We start from the raw sequence: 22,776 nt of genomic DNA, 5'->3' as shown, positions 1-22,776 counted from the left end.
TGGTGGTTGGAAATTCTGCCATCGAGTACCCCTAGTCCCTAGTTTATTTTCCTGTAAAAATAGCCATCACGTTGGGTGCGATTTGTGGCTACTGAGTAGCTCTTTATTCATACCTATGACTTATATTGGGTTTGTTGTGAATTTTAAACAACAAATAGCATATATCGAGCACTCCAGTGTGCCAGACATAGAGCAGCACCACAGGCTTTATCTTATTACTCTTTAAAAGAACTCTTTCTGTACAGCAATTACATGCCTGTTTTACTGATAAAGAAATGAGGCCTAGCAGTTAAGGAAATGACCAAGTAGGAGTCTGTCTTCAAACCTGTCTTCCTGACTTGAAAGAGACAGCTATTCAGCTCTCTGCTGCACATCTCCCTCCCGCAGTGTGGGCACAGTTAGGGTCCTCAGATTCATGTCAGACGGATTTGGAGCCATCTTCTTTCCCTGGGGAAGCATTGCCTGTATCAGGCGTGTTATAAGCTCTGCTCTGTACTTCATAGTTAATTGGCTTGGTCAGGAATAACTATACTAACCCATTCATTCTAGGGGAAAATCAGTTATTAGTAAAGTAAAAAAAAAAAAAAAAATTTCCAGCATATGTCCAAGAGTGTAAAAGTTTACCCAAAGGTTGTAAAATCTGCTCTTTGGTCCTCTCCAGCCATTTCTTCACTCAACATTGATTAATCAGCTACTTGTTAAGCTCACAAACATTGTTAGGGCTAAAACTCTACTGGCCTAGCACTTAGGACCAGGTGGAGGATATAAAGCATTCAGATAAATGACTCCAAGACTGAATTTGACTGAATTATAAAAAGGGGGGAGGGGGGTAGATTTTCTATGAGCCTGGGGATCAAAGAAAGCATCCTGGAGACTGTGCAGATTGAGCAGGTAGGTCTCCTGCAGGGCACCTTGGCTGACAAGACGAGCACTGCAGGGGAAAGAACTCAGAGCATGGGAAAGCACGAGGCTATCTAGGAAAAGATGAGCAGAGCCTGGGATGACCAGTTCGTCTATAACCAATGCCTGTCTACAGGTACATGCACCATGAGCTCCCACTCTGTAAAATGTTAGACCTGGAAAGGACTTTAGACCTCACCAGTAGTTTACAAACTTTTTTAAGGACCCAGAAACCTTTGTTCAGGTGAGTTATAATTCCAAAAGGCAATGCAAGAACATTTTAAGATAGCTGCTCGGGTTGAGCAAGTCCCATCCTTGCCCCCAGCCCCTCCCCAAGATAGTCTCAGAAACGGAGACAGAACCAGAACGGGTTCCAGAGCACAGTCAGAACACCATGGTGAGAGTCCACCTCTTCTACACAGGAGAGAGAAGTGAGGCTCAGAGAGGAAAAACCATTTGCTCAGTGTCACACAGCAAGTTAGTGCAGGAACTGGAAAGAAGACAGAGCCTGCAGACTGCCAGGCAAGAATACCTGAATAATCAAGTTGAAATTTATCGAGTACTTACTGTGGGCTGGGACTGTGTTAAGCATTCTGCTTGCTCTGTCTTATTTATTCCCCACAAGCACCTTATGGTATCTTTTTCATGCCACTTTACCAGATGAAGAAACAAAGTCTTTCCAACTTAGCAATTACTTTACAAGGCACATTTATGAAATGCTGAGCTCAGGAACCCTAAGCAATTCTAAGGACTTATTTTTCACCCGATACGAATCAATCATCGAGTCTTTGTTCTTTGTAGTTCTTTCCCCTGCACCCATGGTGAGGGCTGCCTCACTCACAGGATGCTTTGGGTGGAGTGTATGTTACCAAAGAATATTTTTTGGAGATGGTATTTGTAACGTATTTAAAATACACCCTGGTCTCTGTTGACATCAGGAAAGTTGCAGCTTTTCTAAAGCCAGGCTCCAGGTCCTCTGGGGAAAATGTTCTAGCACATCGTGTGGCACCTTCTTCTGGCTGCATTTAAAGGTCCGGCAGTTTCAAGTTAATCAAGACAGTTGTGCCTTTTAGTAAAATGCCCAGTGCCCTCTGCTATGTGACCTGGTAATTCACTAGTTCCTGGAATGTGAGGCCATACTTCAATCAGCACATTTCTGCCCTCTTCTTCCCATGCTCCCATCAGAATTATCCCATTAGGCTTTGTCTTTGAGCTTTGAGCAAGAACAATCCTATGGGTAGATAAGGCTGACTTATGGTTTTGTTTGGAATGGGCAGAAGTGGGTGGGAACGTTGCTTCTCTGATAACGAGCGAGAAGGGCATCTAGTCCACTCTTCAACAATCCAAGCCAGAACTGAAGCTGTTATTTTGTTTTGACAACTTATACTGGGAATCCCAGAGCTCAAAATGTTTGGGAGAAAGCAACATATCAGGTAAAGTTGCAAATCTCCTGTTATATTCAGAGTGGTTTTTAGAGTCACCCACTTCACGTTGCTCATGTGAAGTAAACCAATCTCTGCAGGATAGGGGCCATGCTTACAATAGTATCCCCAGTAGGTACCTGGGACACAGGGCGTGCCCAATCAATATTTGTGGATTAAATGATCAGATCAATGGATGAACGCCGGGATGCTTGGGTGGATAGATGAGATGGCTCCTACTGGTGACTTTGGGTGTGTGGAATTGGGATTCGCAGTCAGTATTGAAGATGGACTTCAATATGACCTCGCATAGCAACCTCTCCTTTCTATCTCCTCCCAGCCATGTGCTCATTTTGCCGCCTGAAGCTAGAGGATAGGGGAGGGCCGTTCTCCGGAGGCAACCCCACCCAACAACTGCTGGGTGGCTTCAGGGGCCTCACACCCAGCCCCTGACCTGCCCCACCCTGATCTCTCTGCCCTTAGGGGACATGAGAGATAGAGACTCCCTGTGCCTCCTGAGCAGATGATTTCCCATGGTGTGGAAAGTGTGGACACCAGGACCTGGGAGTGTCACACAGGAGATGAATTAAGTGGACCGAAATATCTGGGTCAGTGATACCTGTTATTTAGCGACAAAGGAGGCTGGTTTAGAGTCTTGCATGCCCTGGGTCCTGCATCAACTAGATTTCCATCGCATCCCAACCATTCCTCTCCTCGGCAATCTGACTCTCGGGGGGCCAAGGAGGGTTGGCAGCCCGATCAGAGCAGAAGGTGGCATGGAGCCCACGGCCAGCCCTGGCAGCACGCCCACTTCCTCGGTGATTCACAGAATTCATCACTCCACGGTTGGCAGTAGCTCTTGGTAGCTTTTTTCTCTCCTATATTCCTTATATTAGTAAATGCATACCTCATTTGAGGTATCGCTACTCTACCGGAAGACACATTTATACAAATCAGGAGAATTAATATCACCCTACAGACATTTATTAAAAGCCTGCTGTTTGCAAAGCATCGTGCTAGGACAGTCAGTCACTTTACAAAGCGATTCCCCATAGTATGAGTTTCAAAAGCAAGTCCCTCTCAGTGTGTTCAAACATGATTTGCTCTGTAAAATTCAGTTTACACACAGCTCTCCAGGAATAAAAAGATTTCACTGAGTGAAGAACTTTATGCTAAAAAGGAGCAAACAGGTGTTTAACAAAGGGATGGGGGGAAAGTCTACAGAGATAGTGGCTGAGAATGTGAAACCAGCAGCCAACTACTAGATTTGAATCCTGGCTCCACCACTGCTTTGGGCAAGTTACTCATCCTCTCTGCATTTGTGTTTCCTCTTCTGCAAAACAGGTAGGCTATAACACTACCTGCCTCACAGAGTGATTGTGAGCTTTATGTAAAGCACTTAGTACAGTTCCTGGCACGTAGCGGTCTCCATGGTGTGACCTCATTACAATGATGCCCAGAAATTACCCCATTGCCTTGTTATTAAAATAAGCCATATTTCTCTTGGGCTAATCTGCCTCCAGAAGTTAGAAGAGCTTGCTGAATCCCTACTTGTAAACGAAGATAAGCAGTCACAGGCTCCTGGGAAGGCCTGGCTGCCTGCCATCCCCCTTCGTTTCCTCTCCCAACCATCACCTAACACAAGTCTACTCCCGATTTGCCACTGTGCTTTTGTGGAATGACATTAGCATGGAGTGCAGTGCATACCTGATAATCCTGCTTGTTGAATTTTTCTGGTCTTAAGTGAGGACTTAAACCTCTCAGTAAAAGGTAAAATTGAGCTGCTGATTTCCTTTTACCTTTTTCATGGCTCACTGACATCTCAGCCTGGCCTTATTTCAGTGCAGGGTTGGGTTATTCACCCTCATTCTGTCTCCCCTTAATTCCAAACTCTTAAGGGAAAGTGCAATTGAAGAAAAGTATGTTTACAAGAAATTCAAAAGTTACTGACTGTCCCAGTGGTAAACCGCCTTTATGCAGTACTCAGAGGGTGCAGAGTACATTCTCTGGGCTGTGGAGAGTGACAAAGGTGGAGTGGTTACAGGTTCATTAACCTTTGATCCAGGAATGAGCAGGGAGATGCCTGATACAAGTGAGCTTCCTGGCAGACTTCCCAAATTCCATTACTCAGTATTTTCAAATGAGGAAAAAGTTCCTTTTATAGTGTTGATTTCTGAACCTGAAGTATAATTTGTGGCTTTTAGTAGATAGAACTGCTTTGTACTGGATGATCCGCTAATCGTATGAAGGAGTTTTCTTCCCCTCCTCACAAAACACTAAAAAAAGAGGAAGGGCTCCTCCTTCTTCGCCGCCGCCGCCGTCGCCGCCGCCGCTGCCCCTTTCCCGGCCGGTGGCTGCCGCTGCCGCCGCTGCTGCTGCCACTGCCACTGACTCGGGACCACGAGCCGAGCCGAGGCCGCCAGGAGCGCGAGCGCCGCCCGCCCTTCCGCCTCGCTCGCCGCTCCAGGCCGGGCCGGCCCGGCCGGCGCCCCCCGCGCCCCCCAACCCGCCCGCCCCCGCGGGCCCGGCCTGGCGCGGCCGCCCGCCGCCGCACTCCTCCTCCTCCTCCGGCGCCCCGCGGCCCGCCGCCTGCTCCGCCCGCCCCCCGGCGCCCCCCGCCGCGCCACCCTCTGCGCCCCGCGGCGCCCCCCGGTCCCGCCCGCCATGCCCGGCCCGGCCGCGGGCAGCAGGGCCCGGGTCTACGCCGAGGTGAACAGCCTGAGGAGCCGCGAGTACTGGGACTATGAGGCGCACGTCCCGAGCTGGGGTAATCAAGATGATTACCAACTGGTTCGAAAACTTGGTCGGGGAAAGTATAGTGAAGTATTTGAGGCCATTAACATCACCAACAACGAGAGAGTGGTTGTAAAAATTCTCAAGCCAGTGAAGAAAAAGAAGATAAAACGAGAGGTTAAGATTCTGGAGAATCTTCGTGGTGGAACAAATATCATTAAGCTGGTTGACACTGTAAAGGACCCCGTGTCAAAGACACCAGCTTTGGTATTTGAATATATCAATAATACAGATTTTAAGCAACTCTACCAGATCCTGACAGACTTTGATATCCGGTTTTATATGTATGAACTACTTAAAGCTCTGGATTACTGCCACAGCAAGGGAATCATGCACAGAGATGTGAAACCTCACAATGTCATGATAGATCACCAACAGAAAAAGCTGCGACTGATTGATTGGGGGCTGGCAGAGTTCTATCATCCTGCTCAGGAGTACAATGTCCGTGTAGCCTCGAGGTACTTCAAAGGACCAGAGCTTCTTGTGGACTACCAGATGTATGATTATAGCTTGGACATGTGGAGTTTGGGCTGCATGTTAGCAAGCATGATCTTTCGAAAGGAACCCTTCTTCCACGGACAGGACAACTATGACCAGCTTGTTCGCATTGCCAAGGTTCTGGGTACAGATGAGCTGTATGGGTATCTGAAGAAGTATCACATAGACCTAGATCCACATTTCAACGATATCCTGGGACAACACTCACGGAAACGCTGGGAAAACTTTATCCACAGTGAGAACAGACACCTTGTCAGTCCTGAGGCCCTAGATCTTTTGGACAAACTTCTGCGATACGACCATCAACAGAGACTGACCGCCAAGGAGGCCATGGAGCACCCGTACTTCTACGCTGTGGTGAAGGAGCAGTCCCAGCCTTCTGCAGATAACACTGTGCTTTCCAGTGGTCTCACAACTGCACGATGAAGACTGGGAAGCGACGGGTAATGCGTCATTGATGCTTGCCAATAAAACCAACCAACCAAAACACACATCCTTGAAGGAAAACTACAGTGTGATAAAAAGAAATTGTAATCATTCCTTCTAAATGCAAAGAAGAGTAAAGACCTAAAAGTCTGTCAAAAAGAAAGAAAGAAAGAAAGAAAGAAACTCCCCAGTACTAGTCTACAGGGAGCTGCCGCTCTGGCAGCATGATGATGCGCATAGTTCAGGATCTGAGGGAAGCTCCCTCTGGAATGCATGGGAGATGAGAGACTCGGAGTTGTTGTGCATTACCTGCTTTAACAGGAGACCACTGTTGAATTAACCCCTTCAGTCAACAAGCTCTGAATATCTGACTTCCTGTCTATTCCATTGTGGTCTGGGTTTCCTTTGGTGAGATTCAGGCTCAAGTTATAGCAAAATGTCAGCAGTCTACACTGACACACCAGCCTCATTTGTGAAAAGGAGATATTAAACAGTGACAGTATTTCTTTTTTTTTTTTTTTTAAAGCTCTTTTAAAATTCATGTTTTATGTATTTTTTATGACATGAGCTCTCCAGGAAATGTACCTCATCCCTGCAGTTTTCCTCCAAGTGTATTCATATGGGAGCAAACTGTAATCACTTCACAAAAGAGTCCTCTTTGATGTCAGGTGGCATCACTAAACCTTGCGGTGCCACAAATAGGTCATCAGTCTCATTGAAAGTTAGATGCTAAGTGATAACTCAAAGTGTAACCTTTGTCGATTTGCCTAACCATAAAAATCTTGTTGCTATTTTTTCATTTACCCTTTTTTTCCCAGCCTTGTAAGGAAAACAAACCACTTTCCAGCACATACCTATATGTGCACCTGTTTTAATGCACCTCTTTGAAACAGACTTTTTGTTCACGCCCATAGCTAAAGCTGGAAAGTCAGTCTTCAGGCAGGTCAGGGAAGGAGAAGAATATCCCATTAGAGTTTATTCAGAAAAGATTTATTGGGTGAAAGTTATATACCCCTCCCTCCTTTTCTTCCCTCTTTTTTATCCCCCTGAGAGAAATAATTTCCTGCTGTAATCAGGGTAACACATTTTTAAGCTCTGATATGTGATGCTTATTGTGATGAGAAAGACAAGTCTTTCGCATGCAAGGTGCTGGAGTTGTGTGGCAGGGCCACTCGAGTGACTGAAAGGAGAGGAGTTTACCAGGGGCTTGGGGAAGGAAGCAGATCTACTGGCACAAAGGTTAAAGGTTTGGATCCATCATGCTAGCCTGTACATTAGCAAAGGAGGCTAGGTTTAAAAAAAAAAAAAAAAAAAATAGGGTTAATTTCATTTTGGGACTTGTCATCAATACAGATTGCAGGTGGGCACCTCAGCCCAGCTGCTCCTTGGAATCCCAGATGCAGCACCATGCTACCGCTGCGGAGATTTCACACACCTGGGCTAGAGCTAGACGTGTCATCACATCCCACTGTAGGATTTCTTTATTAATTATTTAATAATGCCATACATTTTTACAAAGTTAGTTTGTTTGAAACATTTGTTTACATTCCACATTCCAATAAAATCATATTGGTATTGGTAGTGAAAAAAAAAAAAAAAAAAAAAAAAAAGAGGAAGGGTATTTCTGGAGCACAGCTCCCTAATCTATGCCCATGGAACTCTCAGAAATTGCATGCCTATGTGTGGGGAGGTGTTTTTTTTTCTTCTTCCCTAGAGAGAGGAACATAATTTTCTTCAGATTCTCGAAGGGAATGCAAATTAGGGAGTCATCCAGTACCAAGTAGCTTTATCTACTAAAAGTCATGAATTATACTAAAAAACAAAACCACTAATGTAGAGCAGAAGTCCACACACTAGCAGGGCCCATGGGCCAAATCCAGCCTATGCCTGTTTTTGTATGGTTTGCGAGTAAGAATGGTTTTCACACCCTTACGTAGTTGGAAAATCATCAGAGGAAGACTAATATTTCCTGATGTGAAAATTCTATGAAATTGTGTTTTATTGGAACATAGCTACACTCATCCTTTTACGATCATCAATGGCTGCTTTTGTGCTCTCCAGGAAGAGTTGAGTAGTTGTGACAGAGAACACGTGGTCTGCCAAGCCTGGAATATTTACTCTCTGGTCCTTTACTGAAAAAGTCTGCCAACTCAGGGTCTAGGAAATTAGTTTCAAAAAGCTTCATTCTCTGTCTTGTTTTACATTCGTCCATCCCCTTTGCACATGCTTAGTGCCTGTCCTGGGTTAGACCCATTTGCTTTTCCAGTTTCTCATTAAACTCCCCTGCACTGGGGGTCGTGCAAAGGGGTGGATGAGACAGGGCTCTGGGCATGTGAAGGGACATTCACAGCTCAGACCCTGCAGCACAGCAGTCTGTGATAAACACGTGAGACTGGTGACAGCGGCGTAGAAGGAGGGGGTTTCCAAGAAAGCATCATGCACAAGGGGACGTTTAAGCTAAGACCCAAAGAAGTTAGAGAGTGGCAGTTGTTTCAGACTGAAGGACACTGTTGAACAAAGTGGGGGGCTAGGAGGGACTGGGGGCTGGGAAACCTCATGGGGAGTTTGCAGAGGAGCAGCTGCCCAGTCCAGACTGTGGATATGTTCTCGATGTCGGAAGAAGGACTGAAATGTGTGAGTCCATATTTGTGGAAATGTGGTGCTTTGCTGCTGGGTGAAGGGATTTGGTCTTTCAGGACCTGTGGCCTGCAGAGGGGGCAACCTGGAGGCCCGGATTCCACCCAGGACTTCAACACACTAAGTGCCCCAATTGTCAAAGGGGGATAGGGAAGTAGTGAGGGGGCTGATGGGCTTTGTCCAGAGCCTGATCCATCCCAAGTGCTCAAAGATATTTGTTGTATGCTTTTTAGTGTCTGTGAAGTGAGCGGAGACAGAAAGTGACCTGTAAATTCTGAGGAAAGACAGAGCTATTTAGGCCATGAAAGTCAGGAAAGGATTTTTTCTTTCCTTCAGGTGTCTGAGTGCCTATTTGGTGCCGGGCATTCTGCTATGCCCAGGGGATGCCCCTCTGAACAAGACAGGTGTGGGGTGCGGTCCCATAGGGAGAGCAAAGGGACCAGAGGAAGGGACGAGCTCAGCGTGTGGGGGAAATAGAGATGGGAGCATTTTAGGGCAGGAGGGGGTGGGGATGTGGCCGTAGACTCCTTCAGACCAAAGGGAGCAAGCCTTTGAATAGGCACTGAAGAGGAAAGATTTAAGAAAAGTCATCCAACATCACCCTGAGAGGGGGAAAAAGAAGCATAAAACAAAGAATCTACCCAAAGACCAAGTTGAGGACTTAAATCCTGAGTGCTTGGTGTGAGTCACGTATCCTAAGCTTCTGTAAGATGTTAGCTGTTGTTTTGACTGTCAGATATATTTTAATTTCTATTCAAAATTAAATTGCACTTGAAGCCTTAATGAAAGGTAAATATTAGGATTCTAAATGATTTCAACAACCATTTGAAATTGTACTTCTCATTAAGTTTGATTTCTTTTCACTGCTGCAGAGTAAAATTTCTGTTTGTACCAAGGTGGGGAAATAGTTATTCATTCTTTTTCTCTCCTTTTTCCCCTCTCCCTCCCTCCCTCCCTCCCTCTTTCCTTCCCTCCCTCCTTCCCTTCTTCCTTCCTTCTCCCCTCCTTCGCTTCTCCCCTCCTTCCAGAGATCGCTACCTGTGTGACGTGACGTGGGTAAGCCCAGAAAGGGTTTCACTGCAGTGGCTCAGAAGGATACAAAACTACTCAGTCATGGATATCTGTGACTTCGATGAGTCCAGTGGAAGATGGGCGTGCCCAGTGGTGAGACTGAGTGGTGATAGGGTGCTCTGCTTCTAAAGCTGTGAGATTTGAGGGTTCTCTGAGATTAGGCAGAGTGAACACTGGTGATCAGGAAATGAGGTTTGAGTCTCTCTTTTTTCTGAGTCTGTGTCTGACCCTGAGGTGGTGGATAGGTCATAATTAACTTTAGATAACCTCATTTCTGGTGGTGCTTCTATTTCACCTTTGCTCACTGGTTGTGCTATTTTAGTTATGGATGCTATCACTTAGGAAGGGGTGGAGGAGAATGATTAAAAACCCAGAAGATAATATTTAATGTCAAAATTCAGAAAGTCAAAGAGGGTCAGCGGCTATAAGGTCAATAAAGAGTGTTTTGATAGAGAAAGTACAAGGAATGGGGAGTTACCGGCTGAGGGTATCCAAAACAGACAAATCTAAAGTGCTCATACATCCATTACCAAACTGTGGCTGCTTTTAAGCAATAACCAGCTTTAGAAATTAAATTGAGAGTCATCAGTCTGAGAGGGTGGCAACATCGCAGCCAGCATGACTTTTCATCCAACCTGGAAGTGCCGGGGGGCTTCTGGCCAGGAGATCACGAGGTCCAGGCAGGCTGGTGGATCTGGATAAAAGCCCCGTGGGAAGCCTCTGGGTGTGTCTTGGACTCCCAGCAGCCTCAGGGCGGGGAGAGCCTTGTGGAGGGCTGCTGGCAAGTGCAAGGACACCTCTGCGAGCAGCCTTTCCTGGTTGCAGACCCTGGGCCCACACACACAGCTGCCCTGCTCCAGCCCTGGTTGAACCCAGCCCAGATTCTTGCCTCAGAAAGTCTCAGCACTTGTTTCTTGATTCTCTCCTTCATTTATTTATGCAGTGTACGTAAATGCCCATTACGTTCCAAGTCCCATGCTGGGCACTGGGTATTTAAGAAAAAAAAAATGATTAAGACAGCATGCCTATCCTCAAACTGTTTATGTTCTAGTAGGGAAAACCATTATGAACATCATAATAGTGACCACTTATTGAGCACTTACAGTATGCCAGGCCCTGTGGAAACTGAGGCTCAGAAAGACTAAATAGCACGTGCAGGCCGTTTATCTAACATGTGACACAGCCAGAATGCAAACTGCAAAACCCAAGCTCTTTGCTTCCTGCTAATTAAGTCATCATGATATCAGGATATTGTGTCATTAAAGGGTATAACCAAGGTACAGAGGGAGTGTAGGCAAAAGAAGATTATCAACTTGCTAGGGGACAGGCAGAGTGGAGTGACATGAAGCAGTCTGGAATAAGTTGCACTATGCAGGGCAGATGAGGACAAAAAGGACCATATATGTGGGAGGCTGTGCAGAGGCATGGCGGTGTGACATAGCTTGGGGTGTGCAGGTTCTCTGGGCACCTAGGTGTGGGGGTTGGAGGGGAGGCACAGTGATGAGACTGAGGTTAGAGATATGGACCAAGGCTTGGGTGCTATCCCAAGGAGTTTGGTCTTATCTTGTGAGAGATGAAGAGCTATTTCAAGGTCTTAAAACACAACAGTATCTTAATGAGATTTGCTTTGTTACAAGCTCTATCTATTGCCAAATGGGAAGTCAGTCAGGGGCTGGCAGGTGGGGAAGCAGACTGGAAGGAGAGAATGGCAGCAGGGTCTCCAGTAAAGAGATCATGGCCATTGGCCAAGGGAGACCTGACGAGGACATGAACTGAGTCAATAGGAGTGAAGAAGGACCAGAGAAGTCAAAGGAGTAGATGACAGGGGCTGAGAGAGGTGACTGTAAGGAGAGTGGGGGTCTAGAATGACTTCTGGGATTCTGGCTTGCGTGAATGGGTGCCACTAACTAGGACAGGAATGAAGGACAAAGAACAGGCTGGCCAGGGTGACGGAAATTATTTTTAGCTCTGGACATGCTGAATGTAAAGTACTAGTGGAGTTTGCATGGCAGTATGTGGGTCTGGATCCAGGACAGGCCCTGGACGAGAGATGTGAGTGATCTAATGTGATTACACTAAAAATACTAACATACATAAAAATATATGAATGGAGACAGTTTCCAATTATTTTATTAAAAGTACAGTTTTGTTTATATTACTATAAATAGTGGCTAAAGAACAGCGTTTATCATCTCACTTCTCTTTGAAACATTGTCATCCTATTTTCCCCCTCTAGGCACGGCAGCGCATTGAAACGAGTACTACTGGCTGGGTTGGAAGAGTAAGTGTTCAGTTATGATTTTATGTAATATGGGTCAGATACCCAGAGCTAGTTAATATATAGGTATTCAAAACTAAGGCCCTATGTTATTTGTTGTTAATAGGGACATTAGTTGACTTATTTCTGAAAATATTTAAATGCTTATAGAGCTATTTTTATGGAGAATACATGACATACTCCATTGGAGAAAGTGAAGGGATAAGTGAAAAAACAACAGAAGAACTGATAAACAAAACACACGTTCTAGGCAAATGGTAGCTCCCATTAAGTTAAAAAGCCACCACTGCTGAAAGGCATCCAACGTGCTGAATGTGCTTGTCAACCTCGTATTTGAAGTTCGGCGCTTTAAAAGCAGAAAGCACGTTCTCTGTCCATAGGCTGCACAAATACCCGAGGAGATGTGATTCCATCCGGCAGAAGCTCAGCTTTGTGCACACTGCACCCACTCTGCTGCTCTCTTTGGAGGAAAGCAGACTCTTGTGGGCTCACGCTTTACTAGGCACCCAGAGGCACTGCTTTATCCGGGAAAACGCCGGGACCCTCAGAGACTTCTCACGCTTCTCCCCGCTACTGCTTTACACATTGCACAGAATAACCCACCACAATGCTGCAAGGCCATGGAGTGAAGCGAGTTCAACGCAGGAGCTCCAGCCATCGCGGCACCTTCTGTCAAAGATAACAAATGAATCTCAACTAATTTTTATGACCATTTCCATTAAACCCTCTTTAAGAGGGAAAAGGAGTGAAACAAGAGTATAAAGATTTCAGATTTTTTGAGCCATAGATGTGAGGTCCCCTGGTCCAGGCCCACGACGGCTTCCAGCTGGGCTCGGGTTCCCGAGAGCGTTTCTATGTCCTTTATCTTCAGGCATTGATTGGGCAGAGGGGAGAGATTTGCCAACATGAAAAGTGGTTTCCTCCATGGCAAGAGACACGCTACACTTCCTCACGACTCTTTGAAAAAAATATGTTTTTTCCTCTCTGTATTTAACCAGACAGATGCCACTTTTCACACATTTCTACTAGGCATAACTCCATCCAGGGGAAACAGGGAAATGTATTAAAAAGATAAGGCTGTGAACACAGGTCTAGAGAGGGGAATGTGTTTCAGAGCTCTGTAATGAGAACACCAAGTGCACTGCACGCTTCAGCTTGCTCCATAAATGAATTCACTTTGAATCACTAAATAGAATAGGGAAGCATTTTTCTTCCTTCCCAAAATGGGAGCTGATGAGAGGGGAAACATCGAGGGCGAAGTGAACTACCGATTTTAAAAGACCATCTCCTACCTGCTCTCGAATGTAGCAAGGAAATCGAAATGTAAAGCGACATATTCCTTTCAAGCTGGGCTAGACACTCTTCTGCCTAAACTACAGAATTTTCTGAGCACTATTTTTATTGAACTGTAAAAACTGGAAATTTTGTTCTATATTTCTATACAACTATTTTTTTTGTAAATTATTGATCTTATTTAGCAAAATGAAAAGGCTTATAATAAAAATGTTAGCTATATGAAGGCTTCAATTTGAAATATATGACAGACACTCCTTTTGGTATCTGGTCCAGAAATGATTACAGACTTCCTAAGTCCTATTTTCAAAAAGGAATGCATATAAAGAACAGAGAAAAAAAATCCCCTCATGTTATAAAACACCTCCAAACCTTAAGCCATCAAAAATAATATTAGTGGGTTTCAAGTAAAGCACATTTGTGATGCAAAGGAAATTTTACTCCTTAAAACTGAAACACTGATACTAATTTTTAAACCATAGAGTTAGGTCTGTAGAAAGAAAATGCTCAAGAATAGCAGTAGCCACTTCTATTTATTGAGCGTCCTGTGCTAGCCTCTTTATTGCAATTTCTCATTTACTCCTCACAAAAACATTCCCTATCAGTTAGGCTTTTTTGTCCACATTTTATAGGAGAAGTTTCTTTTGAGACACTCTAGCTTCATTTGGCAAGTAAATGAACCATGGCTTTTTGAGCATAGGTTTTGGGAAGGAATTTCTAAAACTAAAGTTGGTACTGAGATGAGACTAACATATTTTAATGTGCTATTTGTTTTCCATGATTTTCTAGTTTAGGCCTTCAGAGCCTCACTTTACTCCTGATGGTAATAGCTTCTACAAGATCATGAGTAACGAAGAGGGCTACAAACACATTTGTCATTTCCAAATAGATATAAAAGTGAGTATTCTTACGTAATTTATTTCAGGCTAGTCTCCTTTTTTTAACTAAGTTGAAGTGGAAATCATTTGGTAAAATTGATCAATGTGTACAAATAATCATACGAACTCAAATTCTTCAGTGGCGTAGGGGTGGGGTGGGATGGGATAGGGAGATTCAACAAGACAACCTAAAATTATTTGAGTTCCTGGTGTAAATGACTTAATTCTCCACTCAACCTTGAGAGAGAGAGTCTAAAAAACCTCTTTTCAAAAAAATCCTGCCAGGACTGCACATTTATTACAAAAGGACCCTGGGAAGTCATCGAGATAGAAGCTGTCACCAGTGATTACCTGTAAGTATTCTACTTATCGCTGCAATATAAACCTTCTCATCATGATCACACCCTCTTTGCCCAGAAGTAAGGAAAAAATCTCCTACAAATAAACAGCAGTCTATTTGGAATGCGTTCAGTACTTTTTTCTTTTTAACATACGGAAGGCTTAATGATTTTCACATATGCTTAGCAGATTTGATTCCATGCCACCAAGCAGCTCTACCTCTTGCTCTTACCTGCTTTACATTACAAGAGCTGGAGCCTCTTTAACTTGAACGTGAAACACTGAACTAGCATCCAGGGCATTTTGTTATGTTTCAGCTGACACTGAATTCTTGGAAGTCTTGGAAAGGCTATTTTGTCTGTCTATGGCTAGGCCTTACTCTTTGGAAAATGCAAATCTTTGCAGAGGCTGTCTGTATATCATACAGTAGTTGATGGAAAAAGGAGTGCTGTTTCTCATCAAAATTTTAGGCACTTTAATAATTTTTTATTGGTTTCACTAGGGAGGAATTTTGCCACTCCCCAAAATAGTCTTTTTTTTTTTAATTGTAACCACAAAATTTCCCATTTTAACCATTTTTAGTGTAGAATTCAGTGGTACTAATTACATTCACAGTGTTGTGCTATGATCATTACCCCCGTTACCAATATTTTTTCATCACCCCAAACAGATACTGTGTACTCATTAAGCAGTAACTCTCCATTCTCCCTCTCCCCAGCCCTCATACCCTCTAATCTACTTTCTATCTCTATGAATTGCTCATTCTAGATATTTTATATAAGTTGTATCAGACAATATTTGTCCTTTTGTGTCTGGCTTATTTCACTCAACATAATGTCTTCAAGGTTCATCCACGGAGGTATGTAGCATGTATCAGTTATTTATATGGCTGAATAATACTCCATTGTACATGTGTTCCCCCATTTTGTTTTTCCATCCTTCTGTTGATGAACACTTGGGTTGCTTCTACATTTTGGCCATCGCGAATAATGCTGACATGAACTTTGGTGTACAAGTATCTGTTTAAGTCCCTGCTCTCCATTCTTTTGAGTAATATACCCAGGAGTGGAACGGCGGGTCACATGGTAATTCTGTTTAACCTTTTGAAGAATCCTAATCTGTTTTCCATAGCAGCTGCTTTTGAAGGCCCTCTCTAGATGTGGCTCTTCTGCTGTCAGAAAGATGGAGCTCCTGCCATTGAGGAATTCATGTTATGCAACAGAAAATATGGAAAATAGTATAGAAAAATGGGGTCCAACTTTCAGGCTAGTTGTCCAGTTGTACTCCTTTTTTTTTTTAATAAAAGACTGCTTTTGCATTTCTACTCATCACTTTAATTAAAAGAGAATCCCTGAGTTCACTTAATTTAGCCTGTTAACAATCTCTTGTTTTGAGGTGGACAAAACTGGCCTCTGTCCTGGGATGTGGGGTGGGGGAAGGAATCTACTGATGAAATAAAGGCAAACGTTAATGTACATGCATTGCATGTGCACTGTTGCTTGTGTTTGATTAAATGGAGTGTATCTGACTTTAAAAATACATAATTAATATATATTTTATTTTCTTCCCAGATACTACATTAGTAATGAATATAAACAAATGCCAGGAGGAAGGCATCTTTATAAGTAAGAGCTTTATTAAGTTGTTGACTTGATTCTTTTCAGCTGCTGAATATTTTCTGGGCTCTTTTCACTCCTTGTCCAGTTAGAAACTAGTATTCAACTATAATTGCTTTTAAGTGATTTTATTCCTTTATAAATCAATCTGCATGCTAGCAAAAAGAGAGAGAGAGAGAGAGAAAGAGAGAATGACCTATTAGGTCTTTATTTTTCCAAACCGTGGGAGGTTTAGGGTTATTACAAATTAATTCAGTTACTTTTCACTTTTTAAAAAAAGACTTTTAAGGGTTGGTTTGGCCTTCTGATATCTTTGAACACACTGGACTATGCCATTATTCAATTTCTTCCTTTAATTTATTCTTTCATCAAGCAGTGAATTTCCACCCTTGGTTTTGCAGAATCCAACTTAATGACCCCACAAAAGTGACGTGCCTTAGTTGTGAGCTGAATCCAGAAAGGTGTCAGTACTACTCAGTATCATTTAGTAAAGAGGCAAAGTATTACCAGCTGAGATGTTTGGGTAAGTGTGAACTGAGCGTGAGGGTGGGCAGTTGCTGCTGTGACACACAGTGTGTTTCTGAAGGCTATTTTTTGGCAATTGACATCTCTTTCCGGATTATCCAGACTCAAAATAAAAGAAATTGCCAAAAAAGAGATCTCCAAACTGGTTATCTGGATTTTCCTTTACCATCATCTTTTCTTTACTGTTACATTTTTCTTATGATTCTTTTTTATGACTTCTTTTACTTACCCTTGATTGGGATTGTGCTAAAAGCTTTATATTCATTACCTTGTTTAATCCTTTACAAAACTCTATTAAAAGTAGATGCTGTTATTCATTTTACATATGAGAAAACTGAAGGTTAGATTGTTGTCCCAGGTCTCACAATTCAAATCCCCGTCTTCCTAGGGCATTTATTGTGGTTCTGATCAAGTATAAAAATTAACATTGTCATCCAAATGTATCAAAAGTAAACAGCTCACAAAATAGCTTTTCTATATTTTAACTTCCACTTTGCAACTACCACAGTTGGTTTGGATAAATAGTGAAGATAAGTGCTTGTGAGAAAAACACTTCCGCATGCCAGAAAGGAATCACTTATCCGAGTCAGGCGCAGATGTGCAGGCTGCGCTGGGGGAGTGGGCGCCAGTGGGGGCAGCAGGAGGACATCCGCGAGGTAGCCCCAGAGCTTCGCCCTAATGAGAGATGATGTGGTCATCGCGGCATCACAGATTTGGGGCAGGGAACGATAGCATCGCTCCTCGGCAGCTCAGTTCACAGATGAGCCAGAGATGATACTGTGTCCGAGGATCCCCGCCCCCTTCATTCCAGTGCTGCACCCTGTGGCTTTCCAGTATTACATCAAACACTACAATTACAATGATTTTAAGGAAAATGGAAAAGGAGATTATAATAACAATAGCTAATTTTTAAGGAAAATGGAAAAAGGAGATTATAATAATAACTAATTTTTATTGTGCTCCTTGTCTGCTATATGATTGTGTTCTATCAAATGTAAATTGTAACTATGGTAGTCTTGCAAAGTAATATGCTGTGTTGTTTTTTTTTTAATACTCATCTAAAACATATTTTTCCCTGATTATGTTAACAGGCCCAGGTCTGCCCCTCTATACTTTGCATAGCAGCAGCACTGATAAAGGTATTTTTGTCATATTTCCCCTTTCCTTTGCTTTTAGGCAAGTGTGTGAATAGGGCCAGCAGGCACTTAGCATAGTGCAGTATTTTTTTGGCTTTAGAGCCTCTTAACAATGACTTAAACTCAAGGTTTATAACCTGAAGTATGTATAGTCTGATCAGTGAATTGTGTATTTGTTCATTATTGCATTGCACAATCTAATTTCTTCACATCATAATGCATTACTGCTGTCTTGGGTATTTGTTTAGAACTGAGAGTTCTGGAAGACAATTCAGCTTTGGAGAAAATGCTACAGGACATCCAGATGCCCTCAAAAAAACTGGACTTCATTGTTTTTAATGGAACAAGTAAGTTAAATAAGAATTGAACATTTCTCCTGAAATAGCTTCTTCTGTGGGAACACTAATGAAATATAATTAAATTGTGATAATTTGATCTGAAAAATATGCATTCTTGTTTTGTATAATGTTCCAGTTTGCTAATGCTACCGTTATACAAAACACCAGAAATGGATTGGCTTTTATAAAGGGGGTTTATTGGGTTACAAATTTACATTCCTAAGGCCATAAAAATGTCCACACTAAGGCATCAACAAGATGATACTTTCACTGAAGAGTGGTCAGTGGCATCCAGAAAGCCACTGTTAGTTGGGAAGGCACGTGGCTGGCATCTGCTCCAGGGTTCTGGTTTCAAAATGGCTCTCTCCCAGGATGTTTCTCTCTAAGCATCTGGGGGTGTGCTCTTAGTTTCCCCCAGGCAAACTCTGGGCTATCAAAAGTCTGTTTTCAATGGCCCTCTCCAAAATGTCTCTCTCAACTGCAGCACCAAGCTCCTTCTGTTTGTGAGCTCTTATAGGACTCCAGTGATTTAATTAAGACCTACACTGAATGGGCAGGGTAACACCTCCATGGAAATAATCTAATCAAAAGTATTACCTACAGTTGGGTGAGTCACATCTCCGTGGAAACAATCAAGAGGTCCCACCCTATTCAGAAAGATTAATAAATCTGCCCCCACAAGATTGCATTAAAGAATATGGCTTTTTCTGTTGGGCATAATATATCCAGACTGGCACATATACAAATCTATTTTAGAAGGTATTTTTCCATGAAAAGTTCTGCCACAATAACTACTGCTTTTACAGTCTTTTGTCTTAAAATAGAATACTATTCTATGTAAAATTTTTTCTGACAAGATGAAAGGTATTTGGAGAAAATGTACAATTGCTAATTCAGTTTCATCACATTAATAACTCTATTTCACTACTAAGTATTAATTGTGCTTTTGTTGATATCCTAATATGCTCCACAGTAAACCAAAGAGGTTGAAAATGTCTGAAATGATTATATGAAACATGAGGCTCAGCTATGAAATGTTGAAGCTTCAGTCTCAGAAGAGCAATCTTGAATCTTTCTGGATTGTCTTCCCCTCCCCTCCACAATTAACCTAGTTCCTGGCCTAGTAGTCTAATCATGGGTTATTTACATGTGGTGACCACCATGAACAACAGATTTCATGTGTTTGTTTGTTTGCTTTGATTCGTTTGTATTCCCCATTAATGACTAATTACATGAGGGGAGGGGATACATTAGGATTGATTTACTTTAAATTTATTTTATTTTTAATTTTGGATAAACGTATAAAATATGCAACTCATCTAATTTTACATGGCAGAAGAAAATGCTGGCAAAGTACAGGGTACTTCTGAAGAAGAGCTTGGAGCAGTGCTACTCCAAATGTTAATACAAATTGAATGTGTGCATATGTATCACCTGGGACTTTGTTAACACACACATTTTGATCCAGGAAGTCAGAGTGGGCCCAGGATTCTGCGTTTGTAATAAACTCCTAGGTGACGCTCTTGCTGCTGGTCTTTGAACCGCACTTGAGTGGCAAGAGCTTAGAATTTTGGGGGGAACTGACATTGACAGCCTGGTGCAGAAAGCATTGAAGGCTGAGATGAGATGTTCTATTTTAGTTGATTAACAGTGGGGATCCCCTGAAGGTTTTAGGGTCAAAAAAAAACCATGATCAGATGGAAAACTTGATAGGGATTGTAGCAGGCAGCTGCCAGAGGAGTAGGGTCCAGTTGGGAGGTGGTTATAATTACTCAAATTGCAGGAGAGGGCCTGAAGGAGGAGTGGGGAATAGAAAGACTCCACTCTCACCCCAAGGAAAAGATTGTGCTTCTTCAGAAAGGTAGGACTAAAAAGCCTTCTAATTGATTAGTGCGGATTCAAAAAAAGCATAGATCAAATGATGGGTTGGTCATGTTCATTAAAAATATTCTTGACATTCTATTGAAATAATAATAGAGCCTTAAATTTTTGGTGTTCTACAAGCACATTTAATCAGAAAGAATAAAAGCAATCAGCAAAATACAAATTGAAAAGAAAATCTATCTATATAAAGACCCTATTCCTAAACTTTTCTTTTCCCTCAACTAAAATAATTGTAACAAATAAAAAAAAAAACCAAAACCAAAAAGAAAGAAAAATGTATGGAAGAAACAGCTCTAGAGATAAGGATTTCCCCCCTACAGGTTAAATCTACTAAAGCTGTGAATAATCGTATGAAAATATGGAATAGCTCTCATTTTTTTAAAAAGGAGTACAAGATTAAATAATCTACAGCTTGAATTTGGGAGCAAAGAAAACTGACTTATTATATAGGGACAAATTTTATTAAACTGAGGTTAAAATAAAAACTAGAGAATTAAACAGATTTGCAGAATATCATGCAGAATATACACAACCATTTACACTGTGTAAACTCGACTTCATTCTGTGAAACACAGATCTGAAAATGGGAACTGAGCTTTGCGGTCTGGGACGGCAATAGAATACAAAAATGTTATTAAATCAGAATTTTAAAATAGAATTGGGGGCCAACTAAAAATCCTCAACAGCTTCAAAAAAATTCAAGGAGAGGAAAACATTTTGGAGGAAAACTTAGAACATAAGCCATAAACAAACTAGATAAGTAGATCAGATGCCAAAAAACAGAATCATAAAAACAAAACATTGCAAATTGTGAGATGCACTTTTATTTTACAAGGCACCAATGCATTTATTAGATACATTAGAAAAAAACTTCACTGTTTTAATATTAACTGGTATTTTAATCTGAGAGAGAGTATTTTTATATCTTAAAAACATGTTAAATCAAAACAGTTCATTTTTTTTTTTCTATTCTAATTTAACAAATTGTTAAACTCGAGGTAACACCACTGACAGAGATAAGGAATGAAATCTTGTGCTAATAATTGTTCTTAACTCTACTAATTAATCTTTCTGTTTGTTTAGAATTTTGGTATCAGATGATTTTGCCTCCCCACTTTGATAAATCCAAGAAATATCCTCTACTATTAGATGTGTAAGTATTTAAGAGGAGGAAATTATTTAGAAGGTAACCACTGTATGTTTTTTGCCCAGAGCAGCTTACAGAAAAATGGGGCCGAAAAAGAGACCTCCTCTCTCATCCTGAATCATTAGGAAGCAATTTTATTATTTTCTCCTCCCATTTTACTCTCACAAACTCTAGTCTCTGTCTTCCTCCATCATCCTGATAGAGAAATTAGACGTGATTCTTCCCCTCACTGAAGCAGATGGATTGTTTTCTTTGCCTGAACTCTTAAGGCAGTTAACAAAAGAAATTTCAAATCCCAGTTTTCATCCTTAACTCATGGATATTATAACAAGCAAAGCATGGATCTCAACAGTCTTCACAATTTCCTTACTCCCAAACTTGCCCAAACATTTTCCCATTGCTTGCCTTTGATTCATTAGGACTTCAAGTTTCTCTTCCTTTAGTTCTTGAGATACTACTGCCATTCTCTTTTTGGATGAAGAGAAGATGTAATATAAGAGAATGTTTATTATTATCATCCAAACTTCTTCACGTATTGGGAAGAGAACGTTCTGAAATCACAAAGTCTTTGAATCGTAAATGTGAACTATGCAAACTCTAAATAAGGAAACTTTGTGAGATGTGTTTAATAATGATTAAGGATACATCATAATTGAATGCTTCAAAAATTGCCCTGGTATCATCCATAATATCACAATGCCAATTTTCCTGTCCTAGCTTGCCTCATTACCTTTATTAAAACAAAAGAAAACCAACAAATGTGTTGGGTGCCTGCTGGGTGCCAGGGCCTTATTATAATTTGCCCTATTTCATCCACAATAAATCTATGTGGTGGCTTCTATTGGGCCCAATTTATAGAAGGGAAAACTGAAGCCCAAGGACATCACTTTTCTGTTGTTACTAATGAAAAATAAAGGACACAGATACTAGTGTCAGACACAGCCCTGTTCCACTATAATCAAAACTTCATGAAAAGCAAACCTAAAAGACCCAAAAAAGGTAAAGATGAATATTTTAAACTTCCAGATGTGCTATTTGATTTTCACTAAAACAACAGCCTAATTCTAAATATACTGACACTAATTGGAGCTTCAGCCCCAATACCAATAGAGTATCCAGTGGAACAACATGATATTTTTATATTCTTTGGCTCCCCACTAAGTAAGAATTATACCTCCCCTTCATTAGAACAGTTAAAAAAAGAACATGGTAAATTTATTGACCATTTCTGTTCAGTTATTTTTCATCTCTCCTAAGAGGTCTAAATCTTTGCTTTCTATTTTTTTTTTTTTAATAATCTTGTTTAATCTTGTGGGTTATGTAATTTGATGCAGACCTAATATTAAGGCAAGCTATTACTTTACCAACCTTAATATTGTCAAGAGGGCCAAGGCATTTCATATGATGTTTAAAAATGTCTACTTGCCAAAAAAATACATTCTTTTTAAAGTTAGGATATTATAATATTTAGTTTAAATTAAAATACTGTAATATTTTATTTAGAACTGAAGCTCTTTTGACTGCCATCCTTAGGAGGAAGGAGGAAAATGTTGCAAAGGCATACAGACAGAAGGGGCTAGTCCTTTGGGGGCTACA

General features: G+C 41.7%; 2 protein-coding genes across 3 annotated transcripts in view; both read left to right on the top strand.

The window, feature by feature from the left end:
• Positions 1–22,776, top strand: part of DPP4 (dipeptidyl peptidase 4) — a 91,816-nt gene that overhangs the window by 48,235 nt on the left and 20,805 nt on the right. For both annotated transcript variants that reach the window (XM_037848902.1, XM_037848901.1), the window contains exons 11-19: positions 9,704–9,839; positions 11,983–12,027; positions 14,107–14,214; positions 14,481–14,548; positions 16,106–16,159; positions 16,552–16,673; positions 17,767–17,814; positions 18,060–18,158; positions 21,117–21,186. In XM_037848902.1, coding sequence (XP_037704830.1) covers positions 9,704–9,839; positions 11,983–12,027; positions 14,107–14,214; positions 14,481–14,548; positions 16,106–16,159; positions 16,552–16,673; positions 17,767–17,814; positions 18,060–18,158; positions 21,117–21,186 — 750 coding nt within the window. The remainder of the gene's footprint in view (positions 1–9,703; positions 9,840–11,982; positions 12,028–14,106; positions 14,215–14,480; positions 14,549–16,105; positions 16,160–16,551; positions 16,674–17,766; positions 17,815–18,059; positions 18,159–21,116; positions 21,187–22,776) is intronic.
• LOC119543966 (casein kinase II subunit alpha') lies at positions 4,920–7,375 on the top strand. The gene has a single exon (XM_037848904.1). The coding sequence runs from the start codon at positions 4,986–4,988 to the stop codon at positions 6,036–6,038; it is 1,053 nt and encodes a 350-aa protein (XP_037704832.1). The 5' UTR covers positions 4,920–4,985; the 3' UTR covers positions 6,039–7,375.

This window comes from Choloepus didactylus, chromosome 9 (assembly GCF_015220235.1).
Source record: "Choloepus didactylus isolate mChoDid1 chromosome 9, mChoDid1.pri, whole genome shotgun sequence".
Lineage (NCBI taxonomy): Eukaryota > Metazoa > Chordata > Mammalia > Pilosa > Megalonychidae > Choloepus > Choloepus didactylus.
This window is presented reverse-complemented; position numbering and strand designations above follow the sequence as displayed.

What these genes read in the sequence shown, in the direction of transcription:
- LOC119543966 (XM_037848904.1), top strand. Translation starts at nt 4,986, where the DNA reads ATGCCCGGCCCGGCCGCGGGCAGCAGGGCCCGGGTCTACGCCGAGGTG.